Here is a 23134-nt window from a genome sequence, read left to right on the forward strand (position 1 = left end):
GTATTTAAACCATAATGAATGTATTAAAAATAATTCTGGAATATGCAATTCAACAATAGAGATGCATATGTCCAGTATGATTTTTTACACTGAAATTCATTCATTTTTATTACAAAAATATGATAAATAACTATTCCATAATTCTCTCAATTTATTTATACCAGAGTTACTTTCTTGGAACACCTGCGCATTTAACATGACTGTTTATTAAAGATTCATAATTTTATCAAAACTACTTAGTTTAATAACCATATTTTATTATGCTCCAGATGGAGTAAAACCATCTACCCTAAGCAATTCCAGTAAATCTTTGAAACCAATTAATATCTGGTGGATTAGAACTGGTTTTCAGACATAGCATCACATTACAGACAATTTTCAACGAATATAAAAATAAAATCAATACCAGTTTTAATTTATAATTTTTCATCCACTGAAAACTGACTATAATACAATGCAATAAAAAAAACTATTTTTGTGAACAACAAGTAATAATCAAAACCTAAAATTAGGTCACTTTTAAATTATTGTATAATGTTATCAATGCCTGGTATTAAGTAGCAGGATGTTTGTCTTTATGCTGTCCAGAATATTTGATAACTTTTTATTTTAATATCTGCGAAAAGATGTCTATAACATGATGTTATAAGTAACTGTTAAACAAATTAGTTTGACAACTATTTCACCTCCTAGAATTAAAGTTAATGAAGTATAGCCAAGTCATACTTTTGTATAAATATCCAAGGAAGGATAATTTAAACTATTGTAGATATTTAATAATTTGATAGCAGGAACCTTGTCAAGAAGTTCTAACTGATAACTTGCGCCTATTTTGAGCCAATGCATTACCTCTAAGTTCAAATTTGATATTTTTAATTATGACGCAGCTTTTGTCGAGATTCGAACCTATCACTTTCTGAGCAATGGGACTACTTTTTCTTGTATTCTTTTGAAACCGATTAATATCCGGTTGATTAGAACTGGTTTTCATCTTTACGAAAAAGTTATATCCAGTTTTCTATGAATGTAAAAATGTACAATCACAAGATTAAACCCAGTTTTTAGTCCTTGCCTTCGTCATCTTGGGGCTAAAAAAATTGTTTTTATCTTATAATTGTACATTTTATATCCGCAGAAAGCTTTTTATAATACGATGAGAGAAACAACTATTGTAGTATAAGATGGAACCCTATTAAACTAATAATATTTTACATGAATAAATAATTGGTCTTGAAAAATTAATGGTTGGCAACTGTGGCCTACTTGTGGCATAACAATATTGTGAAGTGTGGTGTGGATCACACAATTTACCGGTGCTTCTCAGCCTTAACTTCCATTCTTGGCCAGGTTTTGGGCTATTTTTTTTAACACAAATCACAGTATAGTTTCAGGGCAATCAAGGCTGCTACAGGGCTGTGACACATTGGCCAATACATAACTTTAGAAATGATCTTATCACACCGGAAGGATTAAACAGGCAGAGGATTGTCGTACCACAGTGGAAAAACTGGGAATTTTCTAGTTGAACTAGGAACTAGTGCAGTAAACGGTAAAATGTTCCTGGTAACTATTATCTCCAAAAATATATGAAATTTAAAGACTGCTAGCTGTCAAACGGCTGAACGTACATGTAATGCCCGTACATACGCATTACACAAGGCCCATATATGATATAGCCAAAATCCAAAGATGCACAGGCAGATTGTCACTGAAAAAAAACGAGTAATATAAGTCTTATTCGCGCATTTATGTAAAAATTCTCAGCATAAAACCTTTTAAAATTACTTAAATACAGGATGCTAAATTTGGATATACTTATATTTAAAGGCTTGATTTCTAAGGTGCTTGAACTACATTGTACCTAATTTTTCTAGAAATAAGTATACCAAAATTAAGGCAAAAATTTTATTATACTATATAAAAAAAATTGTGTTTGATAATTAAAAACCGACTTTAAGTCATCAAAGTAATTTTTCGTTCAACGCAAACCCTCCATACTCCCCAACAACTGTTAAGGGTTAAAAAAGGATATAAAAACTATTAATTCTGTATTTATTGACATCTAAATGGAAAAATTTTTAGGTACCAGTTTTTTATGTATTTTTTCCCAATGTGTTGATGGATAGTTAAAGTACCTGTACACAAAAATTCTGGTATTATTCCAGGGACCTAAAGGGATAAGACAATGACCGACAAATTTATGTATTTCTCCAATAATGATACACAAAATTACCTCTTCTTTAGATTAGAAATAGTGGTTGAAAAGGTTTGGCAATCAACTTAATGGACCAACCAATCAAAATTCAAAAAAGTCGCCAAAGACCAACGATAAGAAAAAGTTTTCATAAAACTTTGGAGACCAGTGTAAAAACATCCCAATGTCCCTTTCCTCCCTGTAGTATTCTTTCAAGACATTTTTATGGGGAATCTAAATAGGTAGATACACATACCAACAGTAGAGAGAGAGAGAGAAATAGAGAAAGAGAAAAAATGAAGAGAGAGAGAGAGAGAAAGAGAGAGAGGAGTTAAAAGAGAGATAGAGAGAGAGAGAGAATAAAAAACAATATTTTAAGATTTAAAAAGATTAAATTACTTAATTAAAATGTTTTACTAAATTCTTAATTGCATTATCTAGTTTTACCACTGAAAGGTGGAAAGGAGATGTTCTTTACATTAGTCCTTATACTAAAGTAACAGGATGTTTGTTTGTGTGTCTGTGTATCTGTGTGTCTGTCTGTACCGAAGGATCTCGCTAACCGCTGAACCGATCGGGTTCTACTTTACAGGGTAGCTTCTCATAGGTCCCGGGAAGGTTTATAACTATTTTCTTGGGGGGTGGGACACCCCCAAGCCCCCTAAAAAATGAAAAATCAAACCTCTTGGGGCCAAACCCCCTAGAGGCTAGGGGCGAAGCCGCTAGTTACACTTTTTAAAGTGATATATAGAGTAGGTTCTCTACTAGATAGATCTTTCTTTGGGGTGGGTTAGTAAATGTGTAACGTCTTGAAAGGGCTTGGTTGGGCATAACATACTCGATAAAATATACAGACAAATATTCTGCTAATTTGTACCACTGAGTAGCGGCTTCGCCCCTAGCCTCTAGGGGCTTTGCCCCAAGAGCCTTAACCAACCTAATTTTTCGTATTATAGATTTAGAAAAAAAATAGATATTTTTTTGGGTGGGAGGGGGGGGGGATTTTATAAGGGGGTAGGGGGGTAGTCGACTTCCTTTTTTAATTTAAGTTTTAAAAAGATTTTTTTTTATTTTGGGAAAATAGCTTAAAACCATCACAGGATCAGTAGGTATATTCCCTAAAGAGTAGAACCCAATCGGTTGAGTGGTTACTGAGATCTTAAGCTTCAGACAGACATTGTTCTACTTTGTATTATAGACTAGCGGCTTCGCCCCTAGCCTCTAGGGGCTTTGCCCCAAGAGATGACAACAACAAAAAATTCAAAAAAAATAAGAAGAACTAAAGAAATCTTCTACAAAGAAAATCTTCTACAAAAGAAAATTTTCTACAAAAGAATTCTTCTACAAAAAAAAAAAAAAAAAATGGGGGGTGGTATTTTTTGTTTTATGGGGGGTTGGGGGTGTCCCACCCCCCGAGAAAATAGCTTAAAACCACCACAGGACCAATAGGTATATACCCTGAAGAGTAGAATCCGATCGGTTCATTGGTTACCGAGATCTTAAGCTTCAGACGGACGGACGGACAGACATCATCCTACTTTGTATTATAGATAGGACAATGCAATATTTATTTAAGATCTTTAATAGTGACCTAATTGTAGGTTTTGATTATTTTTGTTTACAAAAATAATCATTACTCACACAAAATTAATTAATTGCCAAAAAGCTCACAGGGTGTTCGGAAAAAATTTCTACTGAACATTTATGAAAACAAGGATGCCAACCATAGACGATTAAGGGAGGGGTAAAGGGGTGATTACCCCCCCCCAAAAAAAAAAAAAAAAAAAAATTTGGGAGTGCCTTAGGCACCCCTAAAATTTTGGATTTTAAATTTTTACCCCCCCTCAAATAGAAAAAAATGCCTCTATGAAATAAAGATTACCCCCCCCAAAAAATTTTTATTTTCAAAATTTTACCCCCCCCCCCAAATAAAAAATCTTGGACGCCCCTGATGCCAACGTTGGTTACCTTTTACAGTGAAGCTTCTTATAAGTTTAGGAAAGTTTTTTAACTATTTTGGGGTAGAGTTCTACAACCCTCCCAAAAGAAATTGCGCCTAGATAAGAAATACCATAAAAGTGTCGCTAGGTGGTGCCACTGTAAGCCTTTTTAGTAGCGAAGCTACTCTATAATTTGAAATGTCCGTCTGTCCGTCCGTCTGTCCGTCTTAGTTTGGGGGAAACGTAAATCTCGGCTCCTATAAAAGATAAAAGGCTGAAATTTTTTGACAACATTCCTATTATTAAGGAGCACAATTAACTATAAAACATCAATGGCGGTCGGACCGCTTTTTAGCAGGTTTTAGGCTATTTTTGTATTTTTCACATTTTTCTCCATATCTTTGGTGTTTATGGTCTGATTTCCAAAATTTTTTCAGTTAAAGATATCAAAATTGAATTTCCTGTCGATTTAAGAAAACAACTATGACGGTCAGACTGTCTTTAAGCAGGTTTTATGCTATTTTTGTATTTTTCACATTTTCTTCCATACCTTTGGTGTTTATGGTCCGATTTCCAAATTTTTTTCAGTTAAAGACATCAAAATTGAATTTCCTGTCGATTTAAGAAAACAACTATGACGGTCAGACTGTCTTTAAGAAGGTTTTAGGCTATTTTTGAATTTTTCACATTTTATTCCATACCTATGGTGTTTATGGTCCGATTTCCAAAATTTTTTCAGTTAAAGATATCAAAATTAAATTTTCTATCATTTAAAGAAAACAACTATGACGGTCAGAATTGCCTTTTTTCAGGTTTTTGGCTATTTTTATATTTTTTACATTTTTCCTCATATCTTTGATGTTTATGGTCCGTTTTTTTTTAATTTTTGTAGTTAAACATATCAAAATTAAATTTCCCGTTGTTTTGAGCATCCACTATGTAATTTACTTTAACCATCAGTCAGTTTATCATAGTACTGAAATATAAATATTAAGAAATTAAAAACAAATGTTGAAAAGGTTTCGTGATTTTTTCCTAATATACATGCTTTTGACAACTAATATCTAAATTCTTATTTAATTGTTTGTGCTTCGCTACTGATGGATGTTGTCATCCTTGTTTGACTATAGGTACAAAACTATAATTCAAAGTTAAGTGGTCGACTTTATTCTCCCCCCCCCCTTCAATGCCTCTTGACGCCTCTAGAGGCATAGCTGATAGATAAACTGTTGTATGAAAGCCCCTGTTGTAATTATTTGCAAATAACATGAGTAGTCAAATGATTTTGTAATAAAAAACAAAATCGAGAATTAAAAGTCACGAAAATTAGAAGGAAAAACAATTAGTTGGAAAGTATTTAGACAACAATTATAACCGTAATTTTCATAATATTTTTATTTTTAAAGTTCTGTTTATGAAATTTAGGTTAATTTAGGCATGATAGAATATCTCTATAGATTTTAAACTTTATGTGGAAATAATTGTAACATCTTGGGACAATATAGAAATTAGAAATCAGTATTACCAGAAAGTCTGTATGTATATATCCATTTTGAGCATAATGATTTTAGCTTTTTAGACAACACTTTAATATCATATACCTATCATATTCCCTTGAATTGTAGATAGAATGATAATTCCTATGATAATGAGGCATATAAGGGGAAGCTCTTTTTAAAACTTATAAAAAATGATGTCATACAATACAAATGACCAATGATAGGCCAATACACATGCTAAATTACGAATGACAAGCAAGAATATATTTTAATTGACCAATGGTAGGCCAGTAAGGCGTCATTTTTTTATAGGCAATATAAAAAGCTTCAATAAAGGCTGCAAATCTTTAAAATTTACCTTAATGCTGATTGAACATCACTACTGAATTTCAGATAGATCTGTAGAATTTGAACTGTCGTTTTCCTGTTTCGATTTATTCATTAATATTTATATATTAAAGGTTTTGTTAAGTTTAAACCTACATTATAATGCTTATAGAAAAAGTGTATGATTTTAATAATTTTAAAAAAATCAATTGTTTTGTTAACTTCAAACTTAAATTATGATCCTTTAAGGAACCTTTTCCCCTGACAGAGTTTTTTTGGTTGGTCATTTTAGAGGGAAAGTGCATTTGATAGAGAGCTAGACCAATTTGTTTGTACTTTGTAAGGAGCTTTATATGAAGACTAGAATAGATTGATATTCTATACATATTTAAATGGATGCGAATCGCCTCAAAAAAACTTTTAAAGAGTTTAGTTCTTATGAATAAATTCCTGTGATTGATGCTTTGATGACCAAGATTAGGCATCAAGTATTCAATCATTATGTTCATACATGCATCTGTATCTGGACCCAGATGTGGTAGGATATCCTAAAATATCAAGTATTTAATCATTATGTTCATACACGCGTCTGTATCTGGACCAAGGTGTAGTAGGATATCCTAAAATATCAAGTATTTAATCATTATGTTCATACACGCGTCTGTATCTGGACCCAGATGTGGTAGGATATCCTAAAATATCAAGTATCCAATTATTATGTTCATACATGTGTCTGTATCTGGACCAAGATGTGGTAGGATATCCTAAAATATCAAGTATTCAATCATTATATTTATACATGCACGGCCACGCGTCTGTATCTGTACCCAGATGTGGTAGGATATTCTAAAATATCAAGTATTCAATCATTATGTTGATTTAAGTGGGTCAGAAGCAGCTTAAGGTGCCTATACAAATGACGTTCTACAATAGTATCTGTCTATAGTGCTCTAGCATTATGGGGATAGATGTCACTGCTTTTGGCTTACCTATTCTATTGACGTCAGGAAATATCATATACGCCATCTATTTTCTAGAGGGTTTCTTTCCCCCTTCCGTTTCTCTTTCCCTCTACTATGACGTCAATAGAATAGGTAGGCCAAAAGCTGTGACATCTATCCCCATTTTTCTAGGGCTCTAAACACAGCTACCCTACAATACATATGACAAAAGATAGGCAGTATACATTTTAATTGACCAATGGTAGGCCTGTATGACGTCATTTTTTATAGGCACTATAAAAACTTTCAATTTTTAATGATTTCCATTTTTTATGAAACCAACATGAACAATTGAAAGAAACCAAAAATTAAAGAAAAAACTTCACTGACTAGGACCAATATTTTCATAACGGGTTTTTGGTTATTATTCTACTCTTCAAGACGAATTCAGGAAGTTTCAAAAGGCTGTTTATTTTTTTTGTTCTGAGAGAAATTTTAGCTGTCTAACGATAATAGCAGCCTTACAAAATCACGTTTACCCCAAAACGTTTAGGTAGGCAGGCACACTGACGGACGTAAATAAGTATTCCATCAATGCTACGATAAAAACTTTTTTTTTTAAGCATTTAAATTGATATTTACTATATACATAAGCAATAAAATAAACAAACTATATAAAACAAAAGTTTGGAATGATTTTCTAAAGGGTATATATAAAAATTTTGATTTAATTGAAATTATATTATGTTTTTACTTTAAACATAACTGGCGGCTGTGCTATTATCATCTAGAAGCTCTGAATTTGAAGGAGTAAGGAAAGTAGGAAAATAGCATAAAACCAAACTTAGATAAAAAAATAAATAGTCCAAACACATCCAGGAACTTAATAAACAACTTAATAAATCTTAAGCTGCAGACAAAAACATTACTACTTTAATATAATAGAATTGTGGCTTTTTATATCAAAATACAAAATAAATACGTTTTTATATAAACATATTTTTTTTATAAAGTAGGTCACTGCAAGCCTTTCGCAGATTCTATAGTCTTTAAAACCCTAATATGACAGTATGATTTCAGCATAGGATATATTGTAATGCGGCGGTGACATAAAGTTTTTAGAAACAGCCATCGGTGCGGTTATCATATCGGCTTATTATGCCTGACAGTGTCAGGACGTTACAACCAGTAATAATGTATAGCCAACAGGCGAAATTAATCTAAAATTATATTTGGGGGGCAGATATAAAGGTTGCCCCCCAACGACAGCTTAAATCATGTATAGGTTTTGTGATTTTTTCCGAATTAATTTCGTTGTTGGTATAAGCTGCATTAAAACTAAAAAAATAATTTCTTAAAAGAGCCATTTTTTTGCATTATATGCTGTTCCTCACAAACTGCTATAACGGGAAAAAAACAGACTGATATTTTAAATTATATAGTAGTTTTAAACAAATGTTTTAAATTGGTAGTTTTGGTGAAGAATTTGAATATTTTTTCCCCGATAAATTTTGTTTTCCTTTTTTTCTTTTATTTCCCCCCCTTTCTCTTTTTATTCTTGAAACCTCAGTCTTATTTGAAGTAGCAAGGCATCTCAATAATTATGGTATGTCCGTCTGTTTGTACGTCACAATGTATGAATTAAAGGTTTTGTGATTTTTGAGTATTTTTGATTATTTAATTATACTATATTTTGTTCTTTAGGACTGTGTCAATATTAAAAGAAATAATCCATGACTAGCGGATACGTCCTTAAAGGCCTTAAGGGGCACTTGAGAGAGCCATAAGCTTTAAAAAGAAAAACAAATCGACTACTAATCATTTTTAATTTCAATAAAAAAAAATGGGAACGGGGAGATAATTTTTTAAAGAGTGATTTCTCTTGGGAGATTGTAGTACCCTCCCTCAAAATAGTTATAATCCTTCTAAGGGCCTGAGATTAGCGAGAACCATCGGTACAGACAGACAGACACAAAGTAATGTGTAATGCATATAACACTATGCATTAATGACGTCGTAATTGTTAACATGTTTGCCAATATCCATTTTTACATTTTAAAAGCGAAGATTTTTTATAATTAGTAATTAATATATTTAGGTCCGTCTGTACGTCTGTAACGAACAGCTCTTTTTGTTAATGTTGACATGATAGAAGTGTTCAGTCGATTTCAAACTTAGCAGGGTGATTCCTGTAGAGGTAATGTACAATTTAGAAAGCAACACAACTTTTTTGATATCAAATTTTTGTTTGATATAATTATCCTGTTTAACTGATATTTGGAACACTGATTCCTAAAACAACAAGATACACTATTTAGGCGAAGCAACTCTATAATGAAATCATAAACTGTAAAGAATGTCCTTATAATTTTTTATTTCATCCTTTCAATTCGCTCAAATCTTTTCGCTTGTATCATAGTAAATGTATAAAACGTTATCATAAAGAATATATTCATAATAAATCTTCGTATTTCTTTGATAAACAAATGAGTTGATTATAATTGATATTTCGTCTTTAGTCAAAAACTTTTATTATATACAAGAATATTCTATTAAAGAGAAAAAACACGAAACCTACTTATTTACAATTAAAGGAAAATCCTAACATAAAAGTAGTAAGGTGTTTTTGTCTATAGCTTTAGATCTCCCTAACTACTGAACCGATATGGTTCTTCTTTATAGTGTGGCTTCTCATAGTTTCTGTGAAAGTTCATAGCTATTTTGGAGGAGGGTGTTAAAACCCCCTCCAATTTGTTTAATTTTTTCCTATTGAAACAATAATAAAATGGGGCGTAGCCGCTAGTGTATAAAATATTAGCAAAGCTACCCTGTAATTTTTTTTTTGTTTGTGACTGTCGTTTTTTCTAGTGGAATTTTGTACGTTTCATGCTTCGAGTTTCAAATGCTCAATATTTTTAGTTATAATCTATTTTAGCTAAAAAGAAATTATAGACGACTTGTGAGTGTTAAAACTAAAAAAAAACATTGTAGAGTGTCAGAACTTAAGCAAGCATTGAGTTTTTAGTCAAAACTAAATTGTACATAAATCATTCAAAAAATTTTCAAAATGGTAAAAATTTTTAATGGACGTACAGACTTTCTGAATACGATTATAGTGTTGCTACGCTTTCTCAATCTAGCTACGGACGTACATGATGGACGGACCGGCCCTAATTATAGAAAAGTTTCGTCTTTTGTTCGCTAAATTATGTGTTTAGAATGCAATAAACAAAATATAAAATTGCACTTTCTTATAAATTGCAAATTTAACCGCTAATAAATCAAATTAACTCATAGTCTGACTAATTTCTCATAAATTTCTTAGGTCATATTATAATATTTGATAATGATTATATCATGTAAAGAAATTTGTATTTATGAGGAAGGGGAATTAAATGTAAATTTTTTAGGCGAAGCTTTTCTGTAATTAGAATAGCTCTTTTTGTTCATTTATGCATGTTAGAATTTTGGATAACATTTTTTTTGTTTGAATGGTCATGTGATTTTCACGAATGCAATTATGAAAGAGCTAATTCATATCTGAGGTGCGTTCTTTAAAAAAAATTAAGCATCGCTGAATCGGCTATGGTAGACAGTTCACAAATTTTCATTCTGTACAAATTTATCTATAAATTCCAAGAAAAATGTTCTAAAATCATAGAAGGGGTATTAACCAGACATAGTACCTTAGGCTGACGAAATTAAAATTCATGTAATATTGCTAATTTGCGACAATACTAATTACCCAAAATAACATAATATTTTGTTTAAAAATATGCAATATTAATCCATTAACAAGGAAGTAAACATCATTAACTGTGAAATACTGGAAATAGTGAAGAGTTAATTATCTTTTGTGAATGTAAAAAATATTTTTTTACAATTTACCTTGCAATATTATATAATTCCATATATATTGCAGGTTTAATGGATTTTTTATGTAATATTCATAGATTTTAATATAAACCTGGTAATTATTTTTTTATTTTAAAATCACTAAACCTAGTGAAGGCTTACAAATCATTGTTTTCATGTTGCTTTTTAACCTTTTTAATAAAAATTATTCTTATTCTTTATTATGTACTATCAGCTACGCTCCTAGAGGCCTCTAGGGGCACTTGAGGAGGGGGGAGTTGAATCTCAAAACCTATTTCATTTAATCAATTTTTTTTTAATGTAAAAAGAATTTTTTTGGGGGGGAAGGGGGATGAACCACCTAATCCCATTTTTTATTTTATTATAAAAAAAAAATTAAATTTTTTTTTTTTGAGGGGGGGGGGAAATTTTTTTCTAGGGGCGATTTCTCTTGAGAGGGTGGTGGTACCCTCCCCCAAAATAGGTAATAACCTTCCCGCGACCTATGAGAAGCTACCCTGTAAAGGAAAACCCAATCCGTTCAGCAGTTAGCAAGATCCTTTGGTACAGACACACAAACACAGAGACAAACACACATCCTGTTACTTTATTATTAAGATGATTATTATAAACTAAATCAGTTAAACAAAAAACTTATTATCTTTTGGTAGGAGGGGGGGGGGGAAATCTAGCGAATTTCCCAATATTCCCTGAAATATTAGTGAAACAAGGAAATGGAAAATATTAGAAGTAGGGTTGGGCCGGATACTTTTTTTGCCGGATACCGGATATCCGGCTGATTTCAAACGCCGGATATCCGGCAAATATCCGGTTATCCGGCCAAATTACCGGATATCCGGCCGGATAACCGGCCAAATTACCACACACTAAAGTAGCAAAAAAAAATTTCTTCAGAAATCTTATATAAATTTACATAAAGTTAAACTTGTTCAGAAAAAATGTTCTTCTAGCTTTAATAATAAGAAAATTATAGCCATTTAAAATTTAAAAAAACAGAGATTTTTGGTGTAAAGTATAAAAAAATTATAGAGCCAGATATCCGGCCGGATAGTTTCAATATCCGGTATCCGGCCGGATATTGAAAATGGCCGGATATCCGGCCACACCGGATATCCGGCCCAACCCTAATTAGAAGTATGTCTAAAATTTCTTGATCTTTAAAAATATTTATGAAATGTTTTAACTTAAGGATACAGTTTTGGATTGATATTTATTTTTACATTGTGACGTACGGACAAGAGGCTGCGCTTCTTAAAAATATAGTTGACAATAATATAATAATTGGCGGCGTGGAACTGTTTAACAAAATATCTTTCAATGCTGTAGCCACTCTATAACTCCCGTAATTGTTATTGAGCTGTTATTTTTTTTTAAAGGATGACAACATTCAACGAATCTTGTTAATATTTAGGTACCATTTTTTGTTCAAATAGATATCTTAATGTAAGAATGGACCTCTTATTTTTAAAAAGGATGACAACATCAAGCATATATGCCCTTAAGGTACGCTCTTATGATGTTGTCATCTTGTTTTTTAAGTGATAATGTTGAAAATTGGACTAAAGACAGATGTCCTTTAAGCAATAAAAAATGTATAATTTTAATTGTCTTATTTAATACGTTACCCTGAGAACAAACTAAACAATTTATTTTTATTTACATGCATGATATTTTCCCTTTTAATGAAAATTATTCTTATTCTCTATTATTAATGATTGAATTTCCTCATAATCATTGAAATATTATTGAAACAAGGAAAATAATATCCAAATATAAATCAGTTTGAGCTTGAAGTATGTCTAAAATTTTTATTCACTTTTAAAAATATTTAATACAAACTTTTACTTTAGGTTACAAAAGATTACATGTTTATTTTGATGGAGATACGTTGTGACGTACAGACAAACAAATTAAAAAGAAGCTGCGCTTCTTCAAAATATAGATAGATGTGTGTGTTGGAGAAGGGGGTCAAACGAGGTAAAGTTAGGTGACATGATACTTAGGGGGGGGGGGGGGATTATTTACATTTGTTTTCCCATCCCACTCACACTAAATCTTTCAATCCTTTCTTTGCATCTCAATTTTTTTTTGTTAGATATTTTTTATTTTGGGGGGTGGTATTTACCCCCAAAATTGTTTGGGGGGGGGGGGGGTAAATAGGAGTAAATTTAAATGGGGGGTATAATCCCCACTTTACCCCCCCTTGGACGTCTGATCTCAAGTAATAGTTTATTTGTTACTAGCGGTTACGCCCCTAGAGGCCTCTAGGGGCACTTGAGGAGGAGAGAGTCAAATTTAATAACCCAATTTCTTATTTTAAATTTTAAAAGAAAAAGTTAAAAAATTGGAGGGGGCGAATTTTTTTTTTTTTGTGGGGGGGCTGGTGCCCCCCCCCCATTTTTTATTTTAGTCAAAAAAAATAAAAATAAAAAAAAATTTTTTTGGGGGGGGGTTTATTTTTTTGGTGGGGTTGGGGGTGTCCCACCCCCCAAAAAATAGTTATAAACCTTCCTGGGACCTATGAGAAGCTACCCTGTTAAGGAGAACCCGATCGGTTCAGCGGTTAGCGAGATCCTTCGGTACAGACACACAGACACACAGATACACAGACACATAGACATCCTGTTACTTTAGTATAAGGATTAAAAGCAAAGCTTATCTAAAATAAGGGTTGGTCTGTCTGACTTCAGTAATAATCATTATTGTCAATAGGAAATCTCAGGGATCTTAGGGGATAAGACGTTGAAAGAATGATAACTTCCCATAGGAAGGGTTTATAACTATTTTAGGGAAGAGTACCACCAATAGAAAACACTCCTAAAACAATAAATAAAATAGACAATTGAAGTATAAACAAGCCGTTTCGCCCCTTGAGGCATCTACGGGCACTAGAGGTAGAGTAAAGTGAAAATTTGTTTTAAAGATATTCTGTTTAATAAGGGAAATTTATTCAATAACAAAGATGGGGTGCCTGAACTCGCTAGGAACTTTAAAGGAAAGCACCAAATATTTTTTCAAGTTGTGTTAAATAATGATTGTAATGTGTCGGATTTATGTACTTATGAATGTAGTCATTCTTGTTAAGAAAGTTTTATTTATAAAATTATAACTAGCAGTCACTCCCCTAGAGGCCTCTAAAGCACTTGAAGTAATACAGGTGGTTTAATCCGAAGCTATGTTGTTAAGGAGAACCATATTGGTTTAGCAGTTAGCACATATATTGCTTAAGGACAGGTTTTAAGCTATTTTTAGGAACTCAGTCTATAATGATACTAGTTCAATTTAATGAGGATGACAAACAATATTTATAAAAGCAAAGCTCAGAAACAGTAGGACAAACGAACATAAACACTTGGCCACCCATCCCGAGGCACGGGCTAAAAAAACTAGTTTTAATCTTATGATTGTACATTTTTATATTCGTAGAAAGCTGGATATAATACGATGCTAGATATAGTTTTTTTTGTATGGATGAGAACCGGTTCCTATCCACCGGATTCAATGAATACGAAAAAACTTTTACTTTAATTGTATATGTTTTAAAAATCATTTCATTTTTAGTGACTATAAGATGCACCCCTAGCATCTACGAACCTGTTCCAAAGGGGTAGGAAGGGATTAGAAAAGTAGCCCAAAACCACCCATGGATTAAATGAAAAAAGTGAAATAGTCTAAACCATACCAGGACTTATGATAAGCTTTCCTATAATGAAGAATTCAATCAGTTTAATAGTTATAGAAATCTTAAGATATAGACATGAAAACCTTATAATATATTACAGCACATAGCTAAGAGAAAAGTATAAGATAGAAAATTGCATAAAATTATCAAGAATAAGGGAACAATTAAATGTTTTTCCTTTTCAGGGTACTTTTTTGTTCAGTTTTTTTACAATGTTTTCATCTACTTGTCTAGCAAACTATTATAGAAATATTCTGAAATATAACTTTATTTCATACAAAAAAAAACATACAAAGCTCATTAATAACTTATCTTATCCCTTTATTCCATTTATCAATTACAAAACACATTCCTAAATTCTTTTCTATCACTAGGTTGAACAAATGCGCGAGAACAATTACCATACATTTAACTATGATTTCCACCAATCATAAATAAGCTTCCAGTAGATTTGTTTGCTCAACTCAAAATATTAACCTCTCCTCCTTTTTTTCTTGACCATAAAAATTATGAAAATTAATCCTTTGTTTTGGAAAATTCCCGCCCCTCACAATACTTCCTTCAATTAATTTATCATTCTCTGTAAAACATCTTGATTTGACCAAACTTATTTCTCTTTGGATAAAGAGATGTTTTTATTCATCCTCATAATCATTTACATGTATTGAAAAGTATTAGGTAAATGGAAGAAAGTTTTCTTAACAATTAATTATCTACATAATTTTTACATTAGTCTAAGTACTTTTCAAATAATGAATTTCATTTCAAGACTAGGTATAGGTCATTTAACTATCCCTTTTTTCAATTTAGCAGGTGAATTTCTCTGCCTTCTATTTCCTATTACTAGCAAAGCAAAGCTACAATATAAATAAGGGGCGTCAGCCCCCTCTAAATTTTATTTCTTTCTTAAATCTGAAATAAAGAAAATGGTTATCAAATTCAACTCCCCCCCCCCCTCAAATGCCCCTAGAGGCCTCTAAGGGCGTAGCCGCCAGTTTTATATAATAAGATGCCAGTAATTTGGCCGGATACCGGATATCCGGCATTTGAAATCGGCCGGATATCCGGTATTCGGTATACGGCCAAAAGACTATCCGGCCCAACCCTACTTTTAGTGTATTTGCACTAAAGAATATTTTTTAGATGATTTTGAAAATATGAGTTACTAATTTAAAAATTATAAATATTTAAGGACTGATCAAATACTCCAAACATGTTTTTGGTTTTTACAAAAATGTATTTATGAAAATATGGCACAAGTGTCTACAAATAGATTATTTATGTTGGGGCCCCTCCCTCTCCCCACACCCACGTTAATCCTCAAATTTTGGCATTCTTTTGAAAATTAAAATAGATACCTATGATTTTCATTCTTTATCAATTATAAATTTCCGTGTCTGTGACTGTAATATGAAATGAATATCTTTGGTAAATCTGATCAGAAAGATATAAGTACATAGTCTCCTCCCTTCAGATTCAAAAGTAAAAGTGAAAAGCAGAGACAGTTAGGGAGTTGAATCCATTTTTATAGAAGCAGAAATATAATCTATGATTATGGTTTGGACCCTCTAAAACTGTAATCTACCCTTCCACTTTCCCCTCTCTTGGTGAAGATATCTTCAACGCCGATACGATTTTTGAAATGTAAGATTCTACTTTCCCTTCTCTTGGTAAAGATATCTTCAACGCCGATACGATTTTTGAAATGTAAGATTCCACTTTCCCCTCTCTTGGTGAAGATATCTTCAACGCCGATACGATTTTTGAAATTTAAGATTCCACTTTTGCCTCTCTTGGTGAAGATATCTTCAACAAGAGAGACAAAAGTGGAATCTTATATTTCAAAAATCGTATCGGCGTTGAAGATATCTTCACCAAGAGAGGGGAAAGTGGAAGGGTAGATTACAGTTTTAGAGGGTCCAAACCATAATCATAGATTATATTTCTGCTTCTATAAAAATGGATTCAACTCCCTAACTGAGAGAGGTGGGGAGGGGTTCGGATTATTTTTCATAATAATATTTTGGGGTGAAGAGGAAGAGGGGGTGGACAGATTTTTTAAGTTGAGGTCAAGGAATAGGATTGTCAAACAAAACATTGTCAAGAAAATCCATATTAATTATTATTCTACAACCAGCAGAAATATAACTAAATGTTTTTTTTTTGTTAAAGTGTAAAAATAAAGCCTAAAATACAGTCATACTTAATGTAACTATCATAATAATCTAACACTGGCATTTATACATCCAAAATTGTCAAATATACATCTAGTTCTTGCTAAATTAACATCTAAAACATTAATATTAAGAATTACCATTTCTGTAGATAACAATTATTGTTAAAGGTTTTGGACTAGGGTAATAAACGCCAATATAAATTTTGGATGTATAAATGCTAGTGTTAGATGTATATTTATCAGCATACTAATGATTTTAAGCAAATTACTGTCGAATTTACATTTATATAAACAATTTTGACAAAATATATCCTATGTATTTCTGCCAATTGTAGAAATGGCAACCTCCCGTTATATGATATTTCCTTCTTTGGGGGGGAAGGGGTGTTTATTTTTAGAAAGGAATGATTGTTGACATGAGAGAAAGGGGACAATGAGCATTTATTACACTAGTCCCCAAAGTTTTTTAATAATGTTTTCTTATTCGTTAGCCTAGCAACTTTTGGGACTTTTGATTGGTTGATTATTTAAGTTAAGTGTTTAAACATTTTGTGTAACATCATTGGGATTTATAAGAATTTATTGGCCATTGTCTTATCTCTTTAGATCATTGGAATTTGACCTTACAGACAAGTATTAGTAAATAAAAGATAAAGTGAAAAATCTTTATATTTATATATCTGTCTGTATGTAGCTAAAGATCTAGCTAACTTCTGAACTGATTTAGTTCTCCTTTAAAAGGTAACTGCTCATAGGAGAGTTATAACTATTTTGGAGAAGTTACTATTATCCCTAAAGAAATTGCATCAAGAAAAAATTCCCCCAGTCCCATACCCAAAAAAAATCAATTTAAAAAATGTTTATATCTCTAATACAAAGTAACTTGATGTCTGTCCGTCTGTCCCTTAAGATCTTGGTAACCACTGAACCGACTGGATTCTACTCTTCAGGGAATATACCTACTGGTCATGTGGTTGTTTTAGGCTATTTTCTTGGAGGATGGGACACCCACACTCCTCCCCCCAAAAAAACAACATTTTTTTTTTATTTTAGGCAGTTAATTTAAAAGTAGTGGTTGCAGCACCTCATACCTCTTTGGGCAATGTCCCTAGAGGCTAGGGGCATATAATAAAAGAATTATTCAAAAGTCAGAAATGCTAGGTTGAGTGATTTTTTCGGAAAAATTTATTTTTACCCTTTTCCGAAAAATTAGAAAAATTACCCCTTTTACTTGAGATCATTAAGTATGCTAAATTGTAGAATATTACAACACTAATTATCTTTTCTTGACCAATATTACAAGCCTAATTATCTTTTCTAAAAAATACAGAAAATATAAAAATTCATTAGGTGTGTTATATTTGTATTTTTACATAGATGATTATATTTTTTGAAAATAAAAATAAATAAAAAAATCATATAGGATAATCATATATGTAAAATTCATTTTTGAGATATTGGCATAATTTCGAATTTAGACAGCCTGAGTTACAATGTCTGGTATTAACATAAGATATTATTTAATTTTTGTGGTTTTTATTCGATTTTGGAGGATTTTTTTACAATTTTTTTTTGGGGTGATCTGGCTACCTTAACCAATTTAGCGATCCTAATTCTTTTTAAGAATCCACCTCTATATTCAAGACTACTCTGTTAATATTAACCTAACCTTTTATTTCAATACCTAGCGCATCATGGAGGTTTCAAGTTTGAATTTCAGTTCAACACTACGTCATAAGACGTTAAAAATGGCGTCTACAACAACTATGTCAGATGCGCAACATTAATAACAAAAATTGACGGAATGCCTTATATCAAAACAGGCGCATCTTATTACTATGCACAGTTAGCACGTACATATGAAGGTCGTGCAATCAAAGAAAAGAGTTAGTTGTCTATTGGGTGTTAAATCTATTATTACCTGAACCAACTGTAGGGCAGTTATTTGAATACTATCATCTTGAATCTAAAAAAATTTACACTAATTTTCCACAAGAATTAAATTTTCATTTATGTTTCCGTGTACATTAAGAAGGGGGGGGGGGGGTTATTTGTGCTAAACAAGACATTTGAGGGATAGCGCCGATACATCTCAATAATGAAATCATAAAATGTAAGTATGTCCATATTAAGCATCGATCAATATAATATTAAATGTTAAATGCGTTTTATTCTCTATTGTTAATGTTTGTTTGTCTGTTTAATATTGTCATCCATTTGTTAAATGCTTTATTAAAGTCAAACATACAAAAATAATCAAAGTATTAAATCAAATATGTATTGTATACAGAGGTGACATTAAAATAAATTATCGAGAACTGTCTATAAGCTGTATGTACTATTAAGAATATCTATCTATGTATCTATTTATCTATCTAACTAACGATCTATCTATCTATCTATCTATCTATCTTACCTTTAGAATATTAGATAGCTTGATAGATAATTCTTTTTTATCTAATGAAGATCTTCCAATTTTGTTGTGCTCCAAGATTCGCCTAAACAGAAAATCATTCATTATGAAGAAGTTTTTGTATGTATGTGCGCTAAGATCTCGAAAAGGGCTAAATGGAATGTTTATTGATCCAGGTGTTATTCATATTTAACCATATTTTATCCATTAACCTATCTCTAAATGAATGCATAAAAAATCAATAGAAATTCATTTATGTTTGACCTCTGTCATAATCAGACTTAACACAGTAAAAAAATATAATTCAAAACGGAATTTTTAATATTTTCTAAAATTTTTCCCAGTGGTTAAATCTGACATAACCAGTTAAAAAATAGATCAAGAAATATTTTTATTTATGTTAGATTTGCTTAAATTAGCGATTTTTTTTTTACAAAATTGATAATAATCTTTACTCAACCCTCTAAACTTATGCCTTTATAAAAATCTATTTTTTTTTCGTGGAATGGGGGGGGGCATTTGAATGAAAATTACATTTTCTTTAAAAGGACTCTCCACAGAAAAATCAACTTTGGATTTTTGAAAATCTAACCTGAAACTATTATTCTCTGTTCAATTTTAGGCATTTTTTGTTTTTGTGGCATCGCAATCGAAGCCCTTTGAAAATTTTGTCCGCCGCCTATTTGTACTGCCGCTATAACAATATATACTACACTTTCCTCCACTCAATATATGTTTGCCGCTAAAGAACATTTGCTCCGTTGCAACCGGCCGCTCTACGATTTATCCTCTTCCTTGACTGAACAATCCTGCCGCCTCCATTTTGTGTTCGCCTCCGCCAAATATAACCATCTTTTGCTGCAGTTGCCGCCTTCATCGCCCTTCTCCGCCGCTACTCCGCTATACATTGCGTACGTTGCTATACACAACACCCCCAGCCTCCATTTAATTTCTGAACAAGGGAGAGGGGAGCATGTATTAAAAAGCGATGAATAGCGGAGTAGCGGCGGAGAAGGGCGATGAATGCGGCAACGGCGGCAAAAATAGAAGCTAAAAATCACTAAAGCAGCACAAATTAAATGGCGGGAGGATTCACTTAAAGGAGGTAAAAAATTTCAAAGGGCTTCGATCGCGATGCTACAAAAACAAAAAATGCCTAAAATTTAACAGAGAATAATAATTTCAGGTTAGATTTTCAAAAATCCAAAGTTGATTTTTCTGTGGAGAGTCCTTTTAAATTATGTAAATACGTTCTCTCATTGATTGAATAGTACAAACAAGTTGTGTTGTACAAAAGGTAAAATTTTATCATAATTTGCTGGAGTTCATCAATTTATCTTTTATTGTCTTCTCTAAATGATTTCTACTTTTTTAGTTGTTGAAATAAAAAAGTAATATGGTAAGCAACATAAGAAAGTTACAAAGGGAAAAATAGCTTTCGCCATAAAGTTGTGAGTAAGATTCCAGTCAAATGCGCTTATTAGGTCAAAAGGTTTTTTAATATGCTTTTAATTATACTATGCGTTTGGTCAGTATTAAGAAAAGTTAGACTTAATAAGTGCATTAGACTGGAAGCTTGCTGACAATTTTATGCAATATTGCGAAAGCTGCTATTCCATTTGAGAATAAAGCAATTATTAAAGTTTTGTCAGTATTTCAAAATAAATAAAATTTTCCATTGTTAAGTGATTTCATTACACTGTGTCATGTCAGGGAGGTAGGGGACACTTGGTTGTTAATTAACACTAGTCCCCAAAGTTTCATATAATAGTATCTTATTATTCGTTGGCTTAACAATTTTGGGCACTTTTAATCTTCATTGATTGTTACATTTAGTTGAGTGTGCAAACATATCAACCACTAATTATAATCGAAAGAATGGGTGATTTTGTATTGGGGATGTGCATCAATTTAAAGTCCAATGGTTCAATTCTTCATATCACTGGTGCATTATAGTAATTTTTCATTATTGCACACAGTCATACAATTATGTCATTGTACTAGTAGGACATTTTCAAATAGATGATGCATTAAACCAATAGGTCATTCTAATATCAAGTGTGATTTTTATTAAATTAACCCAGTTACCCCTGTCAGAAATTATTCCTCAATAACTTATTTTCTACATTTATATTACGTTATTTTAAAAATATTATGCCTTAAAAACCCCTTTTTCCCAAAGTGCCTTATTTTTAAAATATTAATTGATTAATTGTAAATTACAAGGGCAATGTTTCGACACCATAACTTTAAACGCAGATTGCTCCTTTTTTAGTGAGCACATCAGTTGATCTGCAATTAAATGGTCTTTAAAATGAGGATGATAAGAATAGCTTTACATAAAAAATGCGCTTTTCTGTTTACTGTACACTTCTTGTGAATTTTTGGTAATTGAGAATTTAAGGTTACTTTTAGAATTTTCTATTGGAGTAACTATGAACCGTACCTATTAATTACATAAATTAGGACAATTCTAACATGCACATATTATCGAAAATAGCTAATTGTGACGTACAGACAGACGGACAGACGTACATATCCTAATTATAGAAAAGCGCCGCTTCTAAAAAAAACAAGATAAAAACAGTTACCTTATTGAGTGTAATTGTTCCATAGGAGTGTCCCCCTCAACACACATACCCTCACTATCCAAGCTGCTGTCTCGGGACCCCCCACCACCACCCCCGGCACCCCCTCCTCCAGGACTGAGCCTTCTGCACATTTGATGTTCATTGATGTAATGTATATATTATTATTTGTATGTTACACCAGATTTGCATGTCTCTAATAAAATTAAACTGACATCGGGCCTCCCCTCCCTTCACCTTACCTCACAAGAAAATAGCTTAAAACCACTGCAAAACCAGTTAGTATATTTTCTGAAAAATAAAGCCCAAACATTTACCATTTACCAGACAAACAAACAGACTGATGGATAGAAATCGTTCTACTTTGTATTATAAATCACAAACTTCAATACATTTTCAGTTTGATATATATTAAATAAACATTATTCCTAAAAGAAGAGGGTAGTATAACCCCCCCTGTGACGCCCCTCACCCCCAAACCAGGAGAAATTGTTGTCGGGCGATTGTAGATCATACTGGCAGCCTAAAAACAAAAACAATTAATTTCACAAGAAGCGCAGCAGAATTTGAATTGTGTGTCAATTTTTCTTCCATTGTTTTTTTTCAAAGCATAGGTTTTTGCAGGTGTGTATATTAAGAGATATAAGTTTTCCGGAATTTTAATGTAGGGAGTAGATTTGAAATCTGCATCAAATTTTAAGGATTTTTTATAAAATTCGTTTTTTGTAAAATTCTTTATCTAAAAGCGAAAATACATTTTAAGTTAATTAATTTTGACCAATAGGATAGGTGGATTTTAAACTACCTGCGCTCTAATTGGTTGAATGATGTACGACATCCAATCAGAGCGCAGATTTTTTAAATCCACCAATCACAGATGCCAAAATTAATTAACTTAATTTGTATTTCCGCTTTTAGATAAAGAATTATACAAAAAACGAATTTTATAAAAAATTCTTAAAATTTGATGCAGATTTCAAATCTACTCCCTACATTACAATTCCGGAAAACTTATATCTCTTAGTGTATATATCTTGATTTTTCTTAAATTTGAATTTTTTTTTCCGTTTTTACCTCCTTAGATACAGGTTAGTTACAGGAATCTAAAGGGATAGGACAGTTGCCGATAAACTGGTACAACCCAAATGATGATACACAAACTACCCCTTCTGTAGCTTAAAATAAGTTGTTGGAACGTTTAAAACCAACCAAACAAAATTCACTATAGTCCCCAAAGTTGTTAAACAACAAATAGAAAAAGTTATTTTAAAGCTTTGGGGACTATAATTATATTCCCAATAGTCCTAGGAATATAAATTCTAAAAATCAAATCAAACTATTAGGATACTATATCATAAAAATTATTATTTTTAAAAGGGCAAAAATTATGTTTGAAATTGACATATTAACTAATTTCTGGTAATGATCATATAGTTGTTACGTTTCTAAATTGTACCTAAGTTTAAAATCGATTGGACAATTCTAACATGCCGTTACG

The 23134-nt window shown here is 31.9% G+C and overlaps 1 protein-coding gene across 1 annotated transcript in view; it reads right to left on the reverse strand.

The window, feature by feature from the left end:
- The window catches only part of LOC145330381 (uncharacterized), a 33745-nt gene extending 11975 nt beyond the window's left edge, over positions 1-21770 (reverse strand). The window contains exons 1-5 of the mRNA XM_080175019.1: positions 21640-21770; positions 19052-19133; positions 18557-18601; positions 6345-6508; positions 5992-6057 (exon numbers count right to left, since the gene is read on the reverse strand). Coding sequence (XP_080031145.1) covers positions 5992-6057; positions 6345-6508; positions 18557-18601; positions 19052-19133; positions 21640-21770 — 488 coding nt within the window. The remainder of the gene's footprint in view (positions 1-5991; positions 6058-6344; positions 6509-18556; positions 18602-19051; positions 19134-21639) is intronic.
- Positions 21771-23134: the final 1364 nt, after the last annotated feature.

Source organism: Acartia tonsa, chromosome 10 (assembly GCF_053477335.1).
Source record: "Acartia tonsa isolate MP-2025a chromosome 10, ASM5347733v1, whole genome shotgun sequence".
NCBI classification, from domain to species: domain Eukaryota; kingdom Metazoa; phylum Arthropoda; class Copepoda; order Calanoida; family Acartiidae; genus Acartia; species Acartia tonsa.